At 46.1% G+C, this 18087-nt stretch overlaps 2 protein-coding genes across 3 annotated transcripts in view; one reads left to right on the top strand and one right to left on the bottom strand.

Annotated features, from left to right (window-relative positions):
• Nucleotides 1-18087, top strand: part of LOC134928033 (dyslexia-associated protein KIAA0319-like) — a 49468-nt gene that overhangs the window by 19136 nt on the left and 12245 nt on the right. For both annotated transcript variants that reach the window (XM_063923257.1, XM_063923256.1), the window contains exons 4-7: nucleotides 5340-5472; nucleotides 6951-7099; nucleotides 14393-14544; nucleotides 15654-15792. In XM_063923257.1, the coding sequence (XP_063779327.1) occupies nucleotides 5340-5472; nucleotides 6951-7099; nucleotides 14393-14544; nucleotides 15654-15792 (573 nt within the window). The remainder of the gene's footprint in view (nucleotides 1-5339; nucleotides 5473-6950; nucleotides 7100-14392; nucleotides 14545-15653; nucleotides 15793-18087) is intronic.
• Nucleotides 15704-18087, bottom strand: part of MRS2 (magnesium transporter MRS2) — a 287514-nt gene continuing 285130 nt past the window's right edge. Inside the window, exon 11 of the mRNA XM_063923259.1 lies at nucleotides 15704-15789. Coding sequence (XP_063779329.1) covers nucleotides 15760-15789 — 30 coding nt within the window. The 3' untranslated portion in view covers nucleotides 15704-15759. The remainder of the gene's footprint in view (nucleotides 15790-18087) is intronic.

The following is an 18087-nucleotide window of genomic DNA, read 5'->3' as shown; positions in this document are numbered from 1 at the left end:
CCCCAAAGGGCTAGTGGGGTCCTGTCCTCTATCAGAGCATTCCCTGTGTGTGTGCTGTGTGTCGGTACGTTTGTGTCGACATGTATGAGGAGGAAAATGATGTGGAGGCGGAGCAAATTGCCTGTAATAGGGATGTCACCCCCTAGGGGGTCGACACCTGAGTGGATAAACTGCTGGAAGGAATTACATGACAGTGTCAGCTCTTTACAAAAGACAGTGATTGACATGAGACAGCCGGCTACTCAGCTTGTGCCTGTCCAGACGTCTCATAGGCCGTCAGGGGCTCTAAAGCGCCCGTTACCTCAGATGGCAAATACAGACGCCGACACGGATACTGACTCCAGTGTCGACGGGGAAGAGACAAATATGACTTCCAGTAGGGCCACACGTTACATGATTGAGGCAATGGAAAATGTTTTACACATTTCTGATAATACGAGTACCACCAATAGGGGTATTATGTTCAGTGAGGAAAAACTACCTGTAGTTTTCCTGAATCTGAGAAATTAAATGAGGTGTGTGATGAAGCGTGGGTTTCCCCCGATAAAAACTGATAATTTCTAAAAAGTTATTGGCATATATCCTTTCCCGCCAGAGGTTAGGGTGCGTTGGGAAACACCCCCTAGGGGGGATAAAGCGCTCACACGCTTGTCAAAACAAGGGCTCTACCCTCTCCTGAGATGGCCGCCCTTAAGGATCCTGCTGATAGAAAGCAGGAGGGTATCCTAAAATGTATTTACACACATACTGGTGTTATACTGCGACCAGCAATCGCCTCAGCCTGGATGTGCAGTGCTGGGTTGGCGTGGTCGGATTCCCTGACTGAAAATATTGATACCCTAGATAGGGACAGTATATTATTACCTGTAGAGCATTTAAAAGATGCATTTCTATATATGTGTGATGCACAGCGGGATATTTGCCGACTGGCATCAAGAGTAAGTGCGCTGTCCATTTCTGCCAGAAGAGGGTTATGGACACGACAGTGGTCAGGTGATGCGGATTCCAAATGGCATATGGAAGTATTGCCTTATAAAGGGGAGGAGTTATTTGGGGTCGGTCTTTCAGACCTGGTGGCCACGGCAACAGCTGGGAAATCCACGTTTTTACCCCAGGTCGCCTCTCAACATAAGAAGACGCCGTATTATCAGGCGCAGTCCTTTCGTTCCCATAAGGGCACGTGGGCAAAAGGTTCCTCATTTCTGCCCCGTGACAGAGAGGGAAACGGCTGCAGAAATCAGCCAGTTCCCAGGACCAGAAGCCCTCCCCCGCCTCTGCCAAGCCCTCAGCATGACGCTGGGGCTTTACAAGCAGACAGGGAGGCAGTGTTGGAAGCCATTCACAAGCTGTATTCCCAGCAGGTGATAATTAAGGTACCCCTCCTGCAACAGGGAAAGGGGTATTACTCCACACTGTTGTGGTACCGAAGCCGGACGGCTCGGTGAGACCGATTTTAAATCTAAAACCTTTGAACACTTACATACAGAGGTTCAAATTCAAGAGAAGGGGACTACATGGTGTCTCTGGACATCAAGGATGCTTACCTTCATGTCCAAATTTACCCTTCTCACCAAGGGTACCTCAGGTTTGTGGTACAGAACTGTCACTATCAGTTTCAGACGCTGCCGTTTGGATGGTCCACGGCACCCCGGGTCTTTACCAAGGTAATGGCCGAAATGATGATACTCCTTCGAAGGAAGGGAGTTTTAGTTATCCCTTACTTGGACGATCTCCTGATAAGGGTAAGATCCTGGGAACAGTTGGAGGTCGGTGTAGCACTATCTCAGGTAGTGTTGCGACAGCACGATTGGATTCTCAATATTCCAAAATCGCAGCTGGTTCCGACGACTCGTCTTCTGTTCCTAGGGATGATTCTGGACACAGTTCAGAAAAAGGTGTTTCTCCCGGAGGAGAGAGCCAGGGAGTTATCCGAGCTAGTCAGGAACCTCCTAAAACCGAGCCAAGTCTCAGTGCATCAATGCACAAGGGTTCTGGGAAAAATGGTAGCTTCCTACGAAGAAAAGCCATTCGGCAGATTCCACGCAAGAACTTTCCAGTGGGACCTGCTGGACAAATGGTCCGGGTCGCATCTTAAGATGCATCAGCGGATAACCCGGTCACCAAGGACAAGGGTGTCCCTCCTGTGGTGGTTGCAGAGTGCTCATCTTCTAGAGGGCCGCAGAGTCTGCATTCAGGACTGGGTCCTGGTGACCACGGATGCCAGCCTGCGAGGCTGGGGAGCAGTCACACAGGGAAGAAATTTCCAGGGCTTATGCTCAAGCCTGGAGACATCATTTCACATAAATATCCTGGAGCTAAGGGCCATTTACAATGCTCTCAGCTTAGCAAGACCTCTGCTTCAAGGTCAGCCGGTGTTGATTCAGTCGGACAACATCACGGCAGTCACCCATGTAAACAGACAGGGTGGCACAAGAAGCAGTCAATGGCAGAAGCTGCAAGGATTCTTCGCTGGGCGGAAAATCATGGGATAGCACTGTCAGCAGTATTCATTCCGGGAGTGGACAACTGGGAAGCAGACTTCCTCAGCAGGCACGGCCTCCACCCGGGAGAGTGGGGACTTCACCCAGAAGTCTTCCACATGATTGTAAACCATTGGGAAAAACCAAAGGTGGACATGATGGCGTCCCGCCTAAACAAAAAATTGGACAGGTATTGCGCCAGGTCAAGGGAACCTCAGGCAATAGCTGTGGACGCTCTGGTAACACCGTGGGTGTACCAGTCAGTGTATGTGTTCCCTCCTCTTCCTCTCATACCAAAAGTACTGAGAATTATAAGACGGAGGGGAGTAAGAACTATACTCGTGGCTCCGGATTGGCCAAGAAGGACTTGGTACCCGGAACTTCAAGAGATGCTCACGGAGGACCCGTGGCCTCTACCTCTAAGAAGGGACCTGCTCCAGCAAGGACCCTGTCTATTCCAAGACTTACCGCGGCTGCGTTTAACGGCAGGGCGGTTGAACGCCGGATCCTGAAGGAAAAAGGCATTCCGGATGAAGTCATCCCTACCCTGATCAAGCCAGGAAGGATGTAACCGCAAAGCATTATCACCGCATTTGGCGAAAATATGTTGCGGGGTGCGAGGCCAGTAAGGCCCCGATGGAGGAATTTTCAACTAGGTCGATTCCTGCATTTCCTGTAAACAGGAGTGTCTATGTGCCTAAAATTGGGGTCCATTAAGGTTCAAATTTCGGCCCTGTCAATTTTCTTCCAGAAAGAACTAACTTCAGTTCCTGAAGTTCAGACGTTTTGTAAAAGGGGTACTGCATATACAGCCTCCTTTTGTGCCTCCAGTGGCACCTTGGGATCTCAATGTAGTTTTGGGGTTCCTAAAGTCACATTGGTTTGAACCACTTGAATCTGTGGAGTTAAAATATCTCACATGGAAAGTGGTCATGTTGTTGGCCCTGGCCTCGGCCAGGCGCGTGTCAGAATTGGGGGCTTTATCCTGTAAAGGCCCTTATCTGATCTTCCAGACAGGGCGGAATTGAGGACTCATCCTCAATTTCTCCCTAAGCTGTTTTCAGCGTTTCACGTGAACCAGCCTATTGTGGTACCTGCGGCTACTAGGGACTTGGAGGACTCCAAGTTGCTGGACGTAGTCAGGGCCCTGAAAATATATGTTTCCAGGACGGCTGGAGTCAGAAAATCTGACTCGCTGTTTATCCTGTATGCACCCAACAAGCTGGGTGCTCCTGCTTCTAAGCAGACTATTGCTCGTTGGATTTGTAGCACAATTCAGCTTGCACATTCTGTGGCAGGCCTGCCACAGCCAAAATCTGTAAAAGCCCATTCCACACGGAAAGTGGGCTCATCTTGGGCGACTGCCCGAGGGGTCTCGGCTTTACAACTTTGCAGAGCAGCTACTTGGTCAGGGGCAAACACGTTTGCTAAATTCTACAAATTTGATACCCTGGCTGAGGAGGACCTGGAGTTCTCTCATTCGGTGCTGCAGAGTCATCCGCACTCTCCCGCCCGTTTGGGAGCTTTGGTATAATCCCCATGGTCCTTACGGAGTTCCCAGCATCCACTAGGACGTCAGAGAAAATAAGAATTTACTTACCGATAATTCTATTTCTCATAGTCCGTAGTGGATGCTGGGCGCCCATCCCAAGTGCGGATTGTCTGCAATACTTGTACATAGTTATTGTTACAAAAATCGGGTTATTGTGGTTGTGAGCCATCTTTCCAGAGGCTCCTCTGTTATCATGCTGTTAACTGGATTCAGATCACAGGTTGTACGGTGTGATCGGTGTGGCTGGTATGAGTCTTACCCGGGATTCATAAATCTTTCCTTATTGTGTACGCTCGTCCGGGCACAGTATCCTAACTGAGGCTTGGAGGAGGGTCATAGGGGGAGGAGCCAGTGCACACCAGGTAGTCCTAAAGCTTTACTTTTGTGCCCAGTCTCTTGTGGAGCCGCTATTCCCCATGGTCCTTACGGAGTTCCCAGCATCCACTACGGACTATGAGAAATAGAATTATCGGTAAGTAAATTCTTATTTTTTAGATTGTGCCACACCTTCGGTTGCAAGCTTCACACCCCTACTGTATAAGACTCCAGTGTCCCCTAGAGGATTCAGAGAAATGGATTTATCGGTAAGTACCAAAATCCTCTTTTTGTTCATTCTCTGGACTCATACTTCGCATGTGCAGTACGGTTCTGTGAAGTTGGAAACAGATCAGCTGCAGACTGTCAATGATTGACAGTCTGCTGCTGTTTCCCAAAAATGGAGGCATCTCGCCTCTATTTTGGGGGAGTGACGAGGCCATGATCTCTGTCGGAAGATAGATATTTCCTGGTCCCTTTGTTGGATCTGCGGTGGCCGGCTTGGGTGACCCCATGAGACATGCAGATGATGGCTGATGGTGTTGCAGATGATCTGAGGCTGGGTCCTTGAATGCAGAACTTATTACTAATGCAAGCGGGAGGCATCTACTTAGACGCCTCCTGCTGCATTACCATACTAGTGCATCGTTGCTACTTCCATGTAAGTAGAAGTGATGGCACCTCCAACCACACCTGAATCAGACTCCCTGAGCATTTTCTATGGTGACTCCGGAGACCATTAATGAACATTTACAAGAGATACTTGCTAGAGTCAGTATATAATCAGGCTGGTGTAATGTTTAAGCTGGCTATTCTAAGCAAAGTGCTCCACAATGTGGACCAATCCACTAGCCCAGGAAAACCCTTAAAGTGTTCTGGATAGCAGATCCCATACCTTTACTAATGTAGCATTCAGCTTTGGATAAAACACAGTGCAGTACTGTATATGATATGTGTGTAATATGAAAGACATTTCTGTATTGTGTTCATAGAGCGTAACAGTCCGCCAGTAGCAGAGACCAGGCCTGATAAAGAACTGACTTTCCCAGTGAAATCTACTATTTTAGATGGGAGTAAAAGTAGAGATGATCACGGCATTGTCTCCTATGAATGGGACAACATCAGGTACAAAATATTGTTACCACCATTTGTGCAACTTATACATTACAAATAGAATCAATATTTGATACTTTTTAACTTTTGCATTGTAAACATTGTGTTCTCATTGCAGTGTCTCTTAAGCTGGGTACACACTATGCCGACGGATTGCAGTCCGGCTGGTCCGCCGATCTATCTGACAATCAGTAAGTGCATACACACTTACCGATTGTCGGCCCAATGTGTTGTGCATCACGGCACAACTGGGCGGACATTTACATGTGCCCATCCAGTTGTGCTGTCAGTCACTGGCATCCTCTGCAGGAAGTGTACGGATAGTCACACAGCAGGATGCGTCAATGTATCTGCAGATATATCAGCCATTAGCTGTGCTGCATGGCCACCAAGATATGTCTATGATTGACGTCGTTCACAGACATATCGGGGGTACACAGTCTCTGACCCGCCCGCTATATGTCAGCCGTTCAATTGAACGGCAGACATATTGCCCAGTGTATACCCAGCATTACAGTGGCATTGATGTTCTCTGATTGTGGGCCTAATTCAGTACGGATCGCTATTGAGGCTGAAATAGCGATTGACTCAAAACTGCTACTACTAAAAACCACATGTGAAGAGCTGCCAAGAAAGGAAAAAGACACCTCCCGCTGCATTTGCAAATTTGTGTTTGCATTCGCATAACTGTGATGCATACGGAGAAATCGAGCACCATCGACAACTGCGGTTGATCCACACTACTCAAAATAATGCAATTGCAGTTGCACCAGGCACCATGTTTTTCATTGCAGCGATCGCAGCTGACGTCAGATGCACACCCTGAAAATGGCCATGACACGCCTGCGTTTTCCCAACCATTCCCCACAAACGCCATGTTACCACCCACAAACGGTCACTTCCTCTTAATTACTTTGCGGTCGCATTTGACTGTGCCTGTGATTCGCACTTTGGTCTTCACGCATGTGCATTGTGTTCGCAGCGCATGCGCAGTCTGCCGATAATCGCTCAGTGCATGCGTTTTCACATTTGCAAATTATAAAGAATCAGGCCCTGTATGCCCACTGTAATAGGTACTGGGGGTTGCCAGTAATGTGTCTGTGAACAATTTAATTAGTTTTATAGACTTGTACTTAGATTTGCTCACATACTCTATGTTATAGAAGTGACATTTTCCTCTTACCCCATGTTCATTTTATTTGTAAGAAGTCTGGTTTTCACTTAATAATTAGAATTGTGCTGTCACCCCTAGGACTCTTATTGACCCCACAATCTGTCACCGTATTGCAGAGCTGTGCTACCTGACTGACCATGTGGTCTTCTATAATAAAACAGATTGCTTCTTTTCAGTTTTAGTTAAATATACATTAATTACACTGTTATCTGCAGTACTATTACACAATTATTATTATTAGCTCATATCTAAAAAGAGACATCATTTTGTATAGCTTTAAGAAACCGACTAAGTGATTTCTTTGTCATTATTTCAGTGGTCCAACTGTGGTGAGCATTCAGGACAGTGAGAAACCAGTGGCTGTTGTGTCTGACCTGCAGATTGGTACATATCACTTTCTATTGACTGTCAAAGACCATCAAGGATTACACAGCACAGCTATTCTCTCTGTAACTGTCAAGGCAGGTAAGTATGGAGATTAGCTAAAGCGGAGATGTGTACACAAGACTGTCTTTGACTATTGCAAATCATTTTTTATGTACACGGTTACATTTTTTTACAACAAGCTTTTTCTGTTTTATGTGAGGTAAAACCCATCTGTCACCCCATTTCCATCTCTAGCATATCCAGTACAACTTGTACCAGTAATTCAAATTATTTAGGATATTAAATATGTAAGCAGGTAGGGCTGCTGCTGAGACACTCTAGAACAAAATTAATTAAATTATGGTTGACCGCCTTTCCCGAAGAGGAGTAGATTCCCCCGGATCATGCAGGGACTTACCTGAGAGCCAGCGAGTGAAGGAATATGGAGAGTAGTGATATACTAAGTGGACTACAGACGGAGTGGTACAATGGAACTTGGATATGGAATCAAGTCCCCATAGAGAGGGGAAAAGAAGGAGAAACCAGGTACAATTTGAGGTGCACTCAACCCAACTAACAAATTTTAATATAATTGTTGTTATCAAATTGTATATCTACAGCAGTTATATCAAATAAAGGCTTCAGTGCCCAATAACCTAAATCAATGTTTAAAATTATTGTTTTTGTGGGACTTAAATATGTCCTTTATTAATAGTAGAGCAAAATATTATAATTCAAAGAAAAAGGAAAGTTAAATGTGATAGAAAATGAACGTAATGTGAATAAAGATTTAGAAAAACAAGGCTGATGTGTTATTCCCTTTATGTATTTCCTTGTACAGGTTGAGTATCCCTTATCCAAAATGCTTGGGACCAGAGGTATTTTGGATATAGGATTTTTCCGTATTTTGGAATAATTGCATACCATAATGAGATATCATGGCAATGGGACCTAAATCTAAGCACAGAATGCATTTATGTTTTATATGCACCTTATACACATAGCCTGAAAGTAATTTTAGCCAATATTTTTTATAACTTTGTGCATTAAACAAAGTGTGTCTACATTCACACAATTCATTTATGTTTCATATACACCTTATATACACAGTCTGAAGGTCATTTAATACAATATTTTTAATAACTGTGTGTATTAAACAAAGTTTGTGTACATTGAGCCATCAGAAAACAAAAGTTTCACTATCTCACTCTCGCTCAAAAAAGTCCGTATTTCGGAATATTCCGTATTTCGGATATTTGGATATGGGATACTCAACCTGTATTTGTTTCAAATGTACATACACATACATATATTTATGCAGCACTGTATCAGTGCTAAATTTATATGAGACCTGTAATTTCCATGTTAACTGGAGCTTATACCATGTAATAGATGGAGATATGTTACCTTCTATTACATGGTATAATAGAAGGTAACATATTACAATGCCATTGTTACAGCTTCCTAAGTCTTCTGTACATACCAAAAAGTCTTCCTTCAAAGTACACACAGCCTTATTGTATCTCACACATGTTCCATTCTGACAAAAAGCTATGCATTAGTACAGATAATTGCTGTCACATGAAGGTAATGTATTTGGGTATCGCAGTCTTTTTACTTGGACACCTTGAAGGTCCAAAATGTATGGTGAAATCTTTAAAATAATTATATACCTATATTTTGTTGTTACCTATGTACATAACATAAATATATATTTCTATAACGTCCTAGAGGAAGCTGGGACTCCGTAAGGACCATGGGGAATAGACGGGCTCCGCAGGCGACATGGGCACTTTAAGAAAGACTTTAGACTCTGGGTGTGCACTGGCCCCTCCTCCAGACCTCAGTTTTAGTTTTAGACTGTGCCCAGAGGAAGATGGGTGCACTACAGGGAGCTCTCCTGAGTTTCCTGCTAAGAAAGCATTTTGTTAGGTTTTTTTCTTATTTTCAGGGAGCTCTGCTGGCAACAGACTCCCTGCATCGAGGAACTGAGGAGAGAGGAGCAGACCTACTTAAATGATAGGCTCTGCTTCTCGGCTACTGGACACCATTAGCTCCAGAGGGAGTGGAACACAGGTTCGTCCTGGGCGTTCATCCCAGAGCCGCGCCGCCGTTCTCCTCACAGAGCCGGAAGAAACGAAGGAAGAAGACTACTGAGGCGGCAGAAGCCCTTGGGTGCTTCACTGAGGTAACGCACAGCACTGCAGCTGTGCGTCATTGCTCCCATACACCTCACACACTCCGGTCACTGTATAGTGAATACCTCTCATATGGCAAATGACTATATACATGTACAGGTGGGCACTGTACATGTATATAAAAGACCCCCCGCCATATTTTATTAAGTTTGAGCGGGACAGAAGCCCGCCGCCGAGGGGGCGGGGCTTCTCCCTCAGCACTCACCAGCGCCATTTTCTCTCCACAGCACCGCTGAGAGGAAGCTCCCCGGACTCTCCCCTGCTTGACACACGGTGAAAGAGGGTTTTAAAGTAGAGGGGGGGCACATAATTGGCGATTATACATTACAGCAGCGCTACTGGGTAAACATTCTGTGTTTTTCTCCAGGGTCATATAGCGCTGGGGTGTGTGCTGGCATACTCTCTCTCTCTGTCTCTCCAAAGGGCCTAAAGGGGAACCTGTCTTCAGAAAAGAGTTTCCCTGTGTGTGTGGAGTGTGTCGGTACGCGTGTGTCGACATGTTTGACGATGAAGGCTCGCCTACGGAGGAGGGGGAGTGCATGATTGTCAGGTCGCCATCGGCAACGCCGACACCGGACTGGATGGATATGTGGAATGTCTTGAATGCTAATGTCAATTTATTGCATAAGAGATTAGACAAGACTGAGGCTAGGGATCTGTCACTTAGTCAGACCATGCCTGTCCCAGTGGCACCGGGACCTTCTGGGTCTCAAAAACGCACATTATCCCAGATCACTGACACAGATACCGACACGGATTCAGATTCCAGTGTCGACTATGAGGATGCAAAATTACAGCCAAAAGTGGCTAAAGATATTCGTTACATGATCATGGCTATTAAAGAGGTTTTGCATATTACTGAGGAACCCCCTGTCCCTGACACGAGGGTACACATGTATAAAGAGAAAAAGCCTGAGATCTCCTTTCCGTCCTCATTTGAGCTAAGCGAATTGTGCGAAAAGGCTTGGGAATCTCCAGACAGGAGACTACAAGTTCCCAAAAGGATACTTATGGCGTATCCCTTCCCACAAAAGGACAGGATACGATGGGAATCTTCGCCTAAAGTAAACAAGGCGTTGACACGCTTATCCAAGAAAGTGGCACTGCCTTCCCAGGATACTGCTACCCTCCAGGATCCTGCGGATCGTAAGCAGGAAGTTACCATGAAGTACATTTACACACATTCTGGTACTATTGTTAGGCCGGCTGTGGCATCGGCCTGGGTTTGTAGTGCTGTCGCAGCATGGACAGATTTCTTGTCTACGGAGATTGAGACCCTAGATAAGGATACCATTCTAATGACCCTAGGGCATATCAAGGATGCTGCGTTATATATGAGGGATGCTCAAAGAGACATTTGTTTACTAAGCTCCAGAATAAATGCTATGTCTATTTCTGCTAGGCGACTCTTGTGGACCCGACAGTGGACGGGGGATGCCGACTCAAAGCGGCATATGGAGTCGTTGCCTTACAAGGGGGAGGAGTTGTTTGGAGAAGGCCTCTCGGACCTTGTCTCTACTGCTACGGCTGGTAAATCGAATTTTTTACCTTATGTTCCCCCACAACATACTAAGAAGGCACCTCATTACCAAATGCAGTCCTTTCGTTCAAATAAAAGCAAAAAGGTACGGGGATCGTCTTTTCTTGCCAGAGGTAAAGGCAAGGGAAAAAAGATGCACACAGCTAGTTCCCAGGAGCAGAAGTCCCCCCCTGCGTCTGCAAAATCCACCGCATGACGCTGGGACTTCCCTGGGGGATCAGATCAAGTGGGGGCACGTCTTCGATTTTTCAGCCACGTCTGGGTTCACTCACAGGTGGATCCCTGGGCAATAGAGATTGTTTCTCAGGGATACAGGCTGGAATTCGAAGAGATGCCTCCTCGCCGGTTTTTCAAATCGGCTCTGCCAGCTTCTCCGTCAGAAAGGGAGTTAGTGTTAACTGCAATTCAAAAATTGTACCTGCAACAGGTGATAGTCAAGGTTCCTCTTCTCCAGCAAGGAAAGGGGTATTACTCAACCCTGTTTGTGGTTCCGAAACCGGACGGTTCGGTCAGACCCATTTTGAATCTGAAATCCCTGAACCTGTACTTGAAAAAGTTCAAATTCAAGATGGAATCGCTCAGAGCGGTCATCGCCAGCCTGGAGGGGGGGGGGGATTGGATGGTTTCCCTGGACATAAAGGATGCTTACCTTCATGTTCCGATTTTTCTTCCTCACCAGGCGTTCCTGAGATTTGCGGTACAGGACTGTCATTACCAATTTCAGACGTTGCCGTTTGGGCTTTCCACGACCCCGAGAATTTTCACCAAGGTAATGGCGGAAATTATGGTGCTCCTGCGCAAGCAGGGTGTCACAATTATCCCATACTTGGACGATCTCCTCATAAAGGCGAGATCTCGAGAGAAGTTACTGGACAGCGTGTCACTGTCAGTGAGGACGTTGCAACAGCACGGCTGGATTTTCAATATTCCGAAGTCCCAGCTGGTTCCTACAACGCGTCTGACCTTTTGGGGCCTGATTCTGGACACAGAACAGAAAAAGGTTTTTCTTCCGATGGAAAAGGCTCAGGAGCTCATAGCTCTGGTCAGGAACCTATTAAAGCCAAAAAAGGTTTCAGTGCTTCACTGCACCCGTGTCCTGGGGAAGATGGTGGCATCGTACGAGGCCATCCCCTTCGGCAGGTTCTATGCGAGGACTTTTCAATGAGACCTACTGGACAAATGGTCCGGGTCTCATTTACAAATGCATCAAAGATTCACCCTGTCTCCCAGAGCCAGGATATCTCTCCTGTGGTGGCTGCACAGTGCTCACCTCCTGGAAGGCCGCAGATTCGGCATTCAGGTCTGGATCCTGGTGACCACGGACGCGAGCCTCCGAGCTTGGGGAGCAGTCACACAGGGAAGAAATTTCCAAGGACTTTGGTCAAGTCAAGAGACTTGTCTTCACATCAACATCCTGGAACTAAGGGCCATATACAACGCCCTACGTCAAGCGGAGATCTTACTTCGCAATCGACCAGTTCTGATCTAGTCAGACAACATCACCGCAGTAGCTCATGTAAACCGCCAAGGCGGCAAAAGGAGCAGAGTGGCAATGGCGGAAGCCACCAGAATTCTTCGCTAGGCGGAGAATCATGTAAGCGCTCTGTCAGCAGTGTTCATTCCGGGAGTGGACAACTGGGAAGCAGACTTCCTCAGCAGACACGATCTGCATCCGGGAGAGTGGGGACTTCATCAGGAAGTCTTCACGCACATTGCAAGTCGGTGGGGACTACCCCAAATAGACATGATGGCATCCCGTCTCAACAAAAAGCTACAAAGGTATTGCGCCTGGTCAAGAGACCCTCAGGCGGTAGCTGTGGACGCCCTAGTGACACCGTGGGTGTTCCAGTCGGTATATGTGTTTCCTCCTCTTCCTCTCATACCCAAGGTGTTGAGGATAATAAGAAAAAGAGGAGTGAGAACAATTCTCATTGTTCCAGATTGGCCACGAAGGACCTGGTATCCGGATCTGCAAGAAATGCTCACAGAAGATCCGTGGCCTCTTCCTCTAAGGCAGGACCTGTTACAACAAGGTCCCTGTCTGTTCCAAGACTTACCGCAGCTGCATTTGATGGCATGGCGGTTGAACGGCGGATCCTAGCGGAAGAGGGTATTCCGGATGAGGTCATTCCTACGCTAATAAAGGCTAGGAAGAACGTGACGTCTAAACATTATCACCGAATATGGCGAAAATATGTTTCTTGGTGTGAGGCCAGGAATGCTCCTACGGAAGAATTCTATCTAGGCCGTTTTCTTCACTTCCTACAAACTGGAGTGAATTTGGGCCTAAAATTAGGCTCCATTAAAGTTCGGATTTCGGCCTTATTCATTTTCTTTCAAAAGGAATTGGCATCGTTACCTGAAGTACATACTTTTGTGAAGAGAGTACTGCATATTCATCCTCCTTTTGTACCTCCGGTGGCGCCTTGGGACCTTAACGTGGTGTTAAGTTTCCTTAAGTCACATTGGTTTGAACCACTTAAAACAGTGGAGTTGAAATTTCTCACTTGGAAGGTGGTCATGTTGTTAGCCTTGGCTTCGGCTAGGCGAGTTACGGAATTGGCGGCTTTATCACATAAAAGCCCCTATCTGGTTTTCCATATGGATAGAGCGGAGTTGCGGACCCGTCATTCCTACCTAAGGTGGTCTCATCCTTTCATATGAACCAACCTATTGTCGTGCCTGTGGCTACACGTGACTTGGAGGATTCCGAGTCCCTTGATGTGGTCAGGGCTTTGAAAATGTACGTGGCCAGAAAGGCTAGGATCAGAAAAACAGAAGCACTGTTTGTCCTGTATGCAGCCAACAAGGTTGGCGGACCTGCTTCAAAGCAGACTATTGCTCGCTGAATCTGTAACACGATTCAGCAGGCGCATTCTACGGCAGGATTGCCGTTACCGAAATAGGTTAAGGCCCATTCCACTAGGAAGGTGGGCTCGTCTTGGGCGGCTGCCCGAGGGATCCTGGCACTACAGCTGTGCCGAGCTGCTACTTGGTCGGGGTCAAACACTTTTGCAAAGTTCTATAAGTTTGATACCCTGGCTGTGGAGGACCTCCTGTTTGCTCAATCGATGCTGCAGAGTCATCCGCACTCTCCCGCCCGTTTGGGAGCTTTGGTATAATCCCCATGGTCCTTACGGAGTCCCAGCATCCTCTAGGACGTTAGAGAAAATAAGATTTTACACTTACCGGTAAATCTATTTCTCGTAGTCCGTAGAGGATGCTGGGCGCCCGTCCCAAGTGCGGACTTCTTCTGCAAGACTTGTATATAGTTATTGCTTACATAAGGGTTATATTATAGTTCATCGGTTTGGACCGAGACTATGTTGTGTGTTCATACTGTTAACTGGGTAGTTTGTCATAGGTTATACGTTGTGGTTGGTGTGGCTGGTATGAATCTTGCCCTTGGATTAACAAAAATCCTTTCCTCGTACTGTCCATCTCCTCTGGGCACAGTTTCTCTAACTGAGGTCTGGAGGAGGGGCATAGAGGGAGCAGCCAGTGCACACCCAGAGTCTAAAGTCTTTCTTAAAGTGCCCATGTCTCCTGCTGAGCCCGTCTATTCCCCATGGTCCTTACGGAGTCCCAGCATCCTCTACGGACTACAAGAAATAGATTTACCGGTAAGTGTAAATCTTGTTATTTTTGTTTTAGGAAAAAACAGCCCTCCTAAAGCTTATGCTGGTGGGACACATGTTCTTGTGCTTCCTAATTGCTCCATTTCATTGGATGGATCAGAGTCTTTTGATGATCAGGGAATAGTGTCATACCAGTGGACGAGAGATGGCCAGAGTCCAGCAGCCGGGGTACTTACATACACTTCTATTACAAGTAATGAAATAAAGATGCAGATAGATGACATAAACCAATTTCTCGCTAATCAGTTATAGATCATAATGCAGATCTTTGATATTGAATTGTCCCAGCAATAGGGGGTTTTCCACCTTCAGATGAAATGAATGCATAGGATGTAATGAAAGTCTCAGTGCTGGCCAGGGGTGCGGGTTCCTGGCTGAACTTGGATGTTTTTCTAAAGCGGCAATCATGTACAAGGCAAAGACATGCCTTGTAAATTATTGCGCTTTAAAAAGATGTCCGCGTTCGGACGTAAACCTGCACCTCTGGCCAACTTGGATTTCATTACATCCTGCCCAATGTATTTGCTTGTTCATAGCCTCCAAAAACAATGTTGTAGCTCTCTAGCATTCTTTTGTATTTTTCATGCATGTATTTATATAGGCAGGCGGACTTGTTCACTTCTGTTACCTCTGATCCTAAAACCCGGCAGTGTTATCTGAATTGGAAACAATTGCATTCAGAGAGCAGCTTTGTGTTACACAAAACAAGCAACAGAAAATAATCAACTACAACCGGATTGTTTGTATTGAGCAAATCCAATCAGTGTGTCATACTATTGTTTGGTTGACCACACAACCCTATAGGACCAGTTTTGTTAAAAAATGAGATGTCTTGCGTCTTTTTCATTTCTGTCCTCGTACTGATAAAATTTCTTCCAAACTTTTATATACTGCTCCTTAAATGTTGATTTACAGTGAGTTTCTATGTAGTACTAAGGAGCATGCTGGGATGTATAGTTCAACAACAGCTATAGGGCTGCACGAGGAATACCCCTGCTATATGGTGCCACTTGTGTGGTCAAACATACTGTACATGTCTGCATGTCTATGGGTGCTGTTACACTGCATACCATTCATTGTTACCCTATTAACCATGATTGTTTTATTGATAAGATGCACATTTATTTTACAACTAAACTGCAAATATACAAAGTAATTCACAACAGTCTGACCTGTTCTTTAATATAGAGGTAAAACATATATTTTACTTTCAGTCCATTTCACAGCTGGTTAGAATATCTTCCAGATCATAAACTTTGTGCGTCTGTATTTGGCAGGATGTGATGGACTTATCTGAGCACAAGCCAGTCCTGCAGCTCAGCGGCCTAGTAGAAGGAATATATCTCTTTCATTTGAAGGTCACGGATGCCAAAGGAGAGTCCGCTACTGACACGGCAACAGTGGAAGTGCGTCCTGGTATGAAAGATAAAAGGACAAGTAGATAAAAACTATGGTATAGGGCAGGGGTTCCCAAGGTCCTAAAGGCACCCTAACAGTCCAGGTTTTTAGTATATCCATGCTTGAGCACAGATAGTATACTTGAACTGGCTGAGGTATTAATGAAGACACCTGTGCTTATGCATGGATAGCCTTAAACCCTGGGCCTTAAGGACAGACTTTGGAAGCCACTGCTATAGGGAATTGACTAGTTCCTTGCATAATAGCAAGCTTTAACTGGGAATATAGTGGTCACTGTGGATAAATAAGTATTGTATAAGTAACCATATTGTGCTAGATTTGTCTCACTCTGGTATAGAGCACACCATTATTTCTATTGGTAAATGGTTATTATAGTTTCTCCCTGTCTATACAGTGTTTACATTCCTTTAATGTCACACTGCTTTACAAGCGTTACATCTCCAGATGTGAACTAAGGGCTTAACTCAGACCTGATTGCAGCAGCAAATTTTTATTGTAATGGGCAAAACCATGTGCAGTGCAGGGGGGGGGGGGGGGGGGGCAGATATATTACATGGGCAGAGAGAGTTAGATTTGGGTGGGGTGTGTTCAAACTGAAATCTAAATTGCAGTGTAAAAATAAAGCAGCCAGTATTTACCCTGCACAGAAACAATATAACCCACCCAAATCTAACCCTCTCTGCACATGGTATATCTGTCCCACCTGCAGTGACCTTGGGTTTGCCCATTAGAGAAAGATTTTGCTGCTGCGATCAGGTCTGAATTAGGCCCCTGGTCGGAGGCTACTGTAATGTCAGACATACCTACTGTTTCTTCCCCAGTTTACCTTCCTTCCACCAAGCAGGACATGGGGCCTGGTTTAGAGGTGGACGCTCTAGTGTCTGTAACAACAGGCGCCATTGGTACCATGGGAGCGATAATATGCAAATGCTAATTTCAGCTTTCCCCTTGTGCACCAGCATGCAATAGAAAGTACATGCGCTGAGACGACCACTTTTATTGTCTGTGGACAGTGCAACTGCATTGGTGGTTCTGAACTCACCACCATCACATCAATCATCGACACTAGTGACAGCCTATGACCTGCTTGGTGTTTCCTTCTAAACAAGGCCTCTATGGTGTGGATCTGTATTTGGGAACATAGCCGCATTCATTGATATACCTGTGACATTCCCATAACACGCCCAGAAGACAGGCTTTCTTGGCATACACTTCATTGGTTGTGCAGCATTGGCTCTGTACGCAACAGTGGGTTTAGCATGCAGTCAGGGTAAGGCATGTGCTGTAGGGTTTTCTGGAGTTCCACTGCGCAAACAACGGCATTGCTACACAGACCTTTCATTATAAGTCCCATCACCATTTTTGTAGTTATACTTTAAATAGTTTCTCTTTTGTCAGTGTTTGAGTGTGGCCTCTGATAGTGATAACCAGTGGCGTAAATTCATCCCAGTTGCCCGGAGGCAAGATAAATATTGGTGCCCCCCCTATTTTCTATATTAAGATACCGTATTTTTCGGACCATAAGACGCACCGGACCATAAGACGCACCTAGTTTTTAGAGTAGGAAAACTGGAAAAAAAAATATTCTGACCTCTAAGAGATATTTCTGGGATTTCTCAGACTCAAGAATACAGTGCAGCCTTCTGTCAGAGCCAGAATATACACACACACACACACACACACACACACACACACACACACACACACACACACACACACACACACAGTACCAGTGGTTCCCTGCGTCTCCTGAGAAGGGAGGAGGTGGGGGGGGAGCGGGGGAGTCACATGACGCTGGCTCTGCTGCTGAGATGTGGCCGCTCTGCGCTCTGATGATGACGGCACAGCAGCAGCATCCAGGACCCGCCGCTACCCGCCGGCCGCCGCTACCCGACAGGAGGGAGGAGGTATGAGGGAGCGGGGGAGTTACATGACGCTCTGCTGATGACGGCGCAGCAGTAGCATCCAGGACCCGCCGCTACCCGCCAGCCTCCGCTACCCGCCGGCCGCCGCCACTACCCGCTACCCGCAAACGTCTTATTCGCTCCATAAGACGCACATACTTTTCCCCCCACATTTTTTGGGAGAAAAAGTGCGTCTTATGGTCCGAAAAATACGGTAAGTGTGTGTGTGTGTGTGTGTGTGTGTGTGTGTGTGTGTGTGTGTGTGTGTGTGTATGTTCTGAAAAAAATGTATATACTGTATTTATACATTTAATTGTCTTTTATTTTAATTCACACATTTCTTAGTAGTCATACCCAGGATTAGAAGCCATGACCTGTTACACTGACA

Source organism: Pseudophryne corroboree, chromosome 5 (genome assembly GCF_028390025.1).
Source record: "Pseudophryne corroboree isolate aPseCor3 chromosome 5, aPseCor3.hap2, whole genome shotgun sequence".
In the NCBI taxonomy this organism is placed as follows: domain Eukaryota; kingdom Metazoa; phylum Chordata; class Amphibia; order Anura; family Myobatrachidae; genus Pseudophryne; species Pseudophryne corroboree.
The sequence above is the reverse complement of the archived record's forward strand: the minus strand, read 5'-3'. Positions and strand labels throughout refer to the sequence as shown.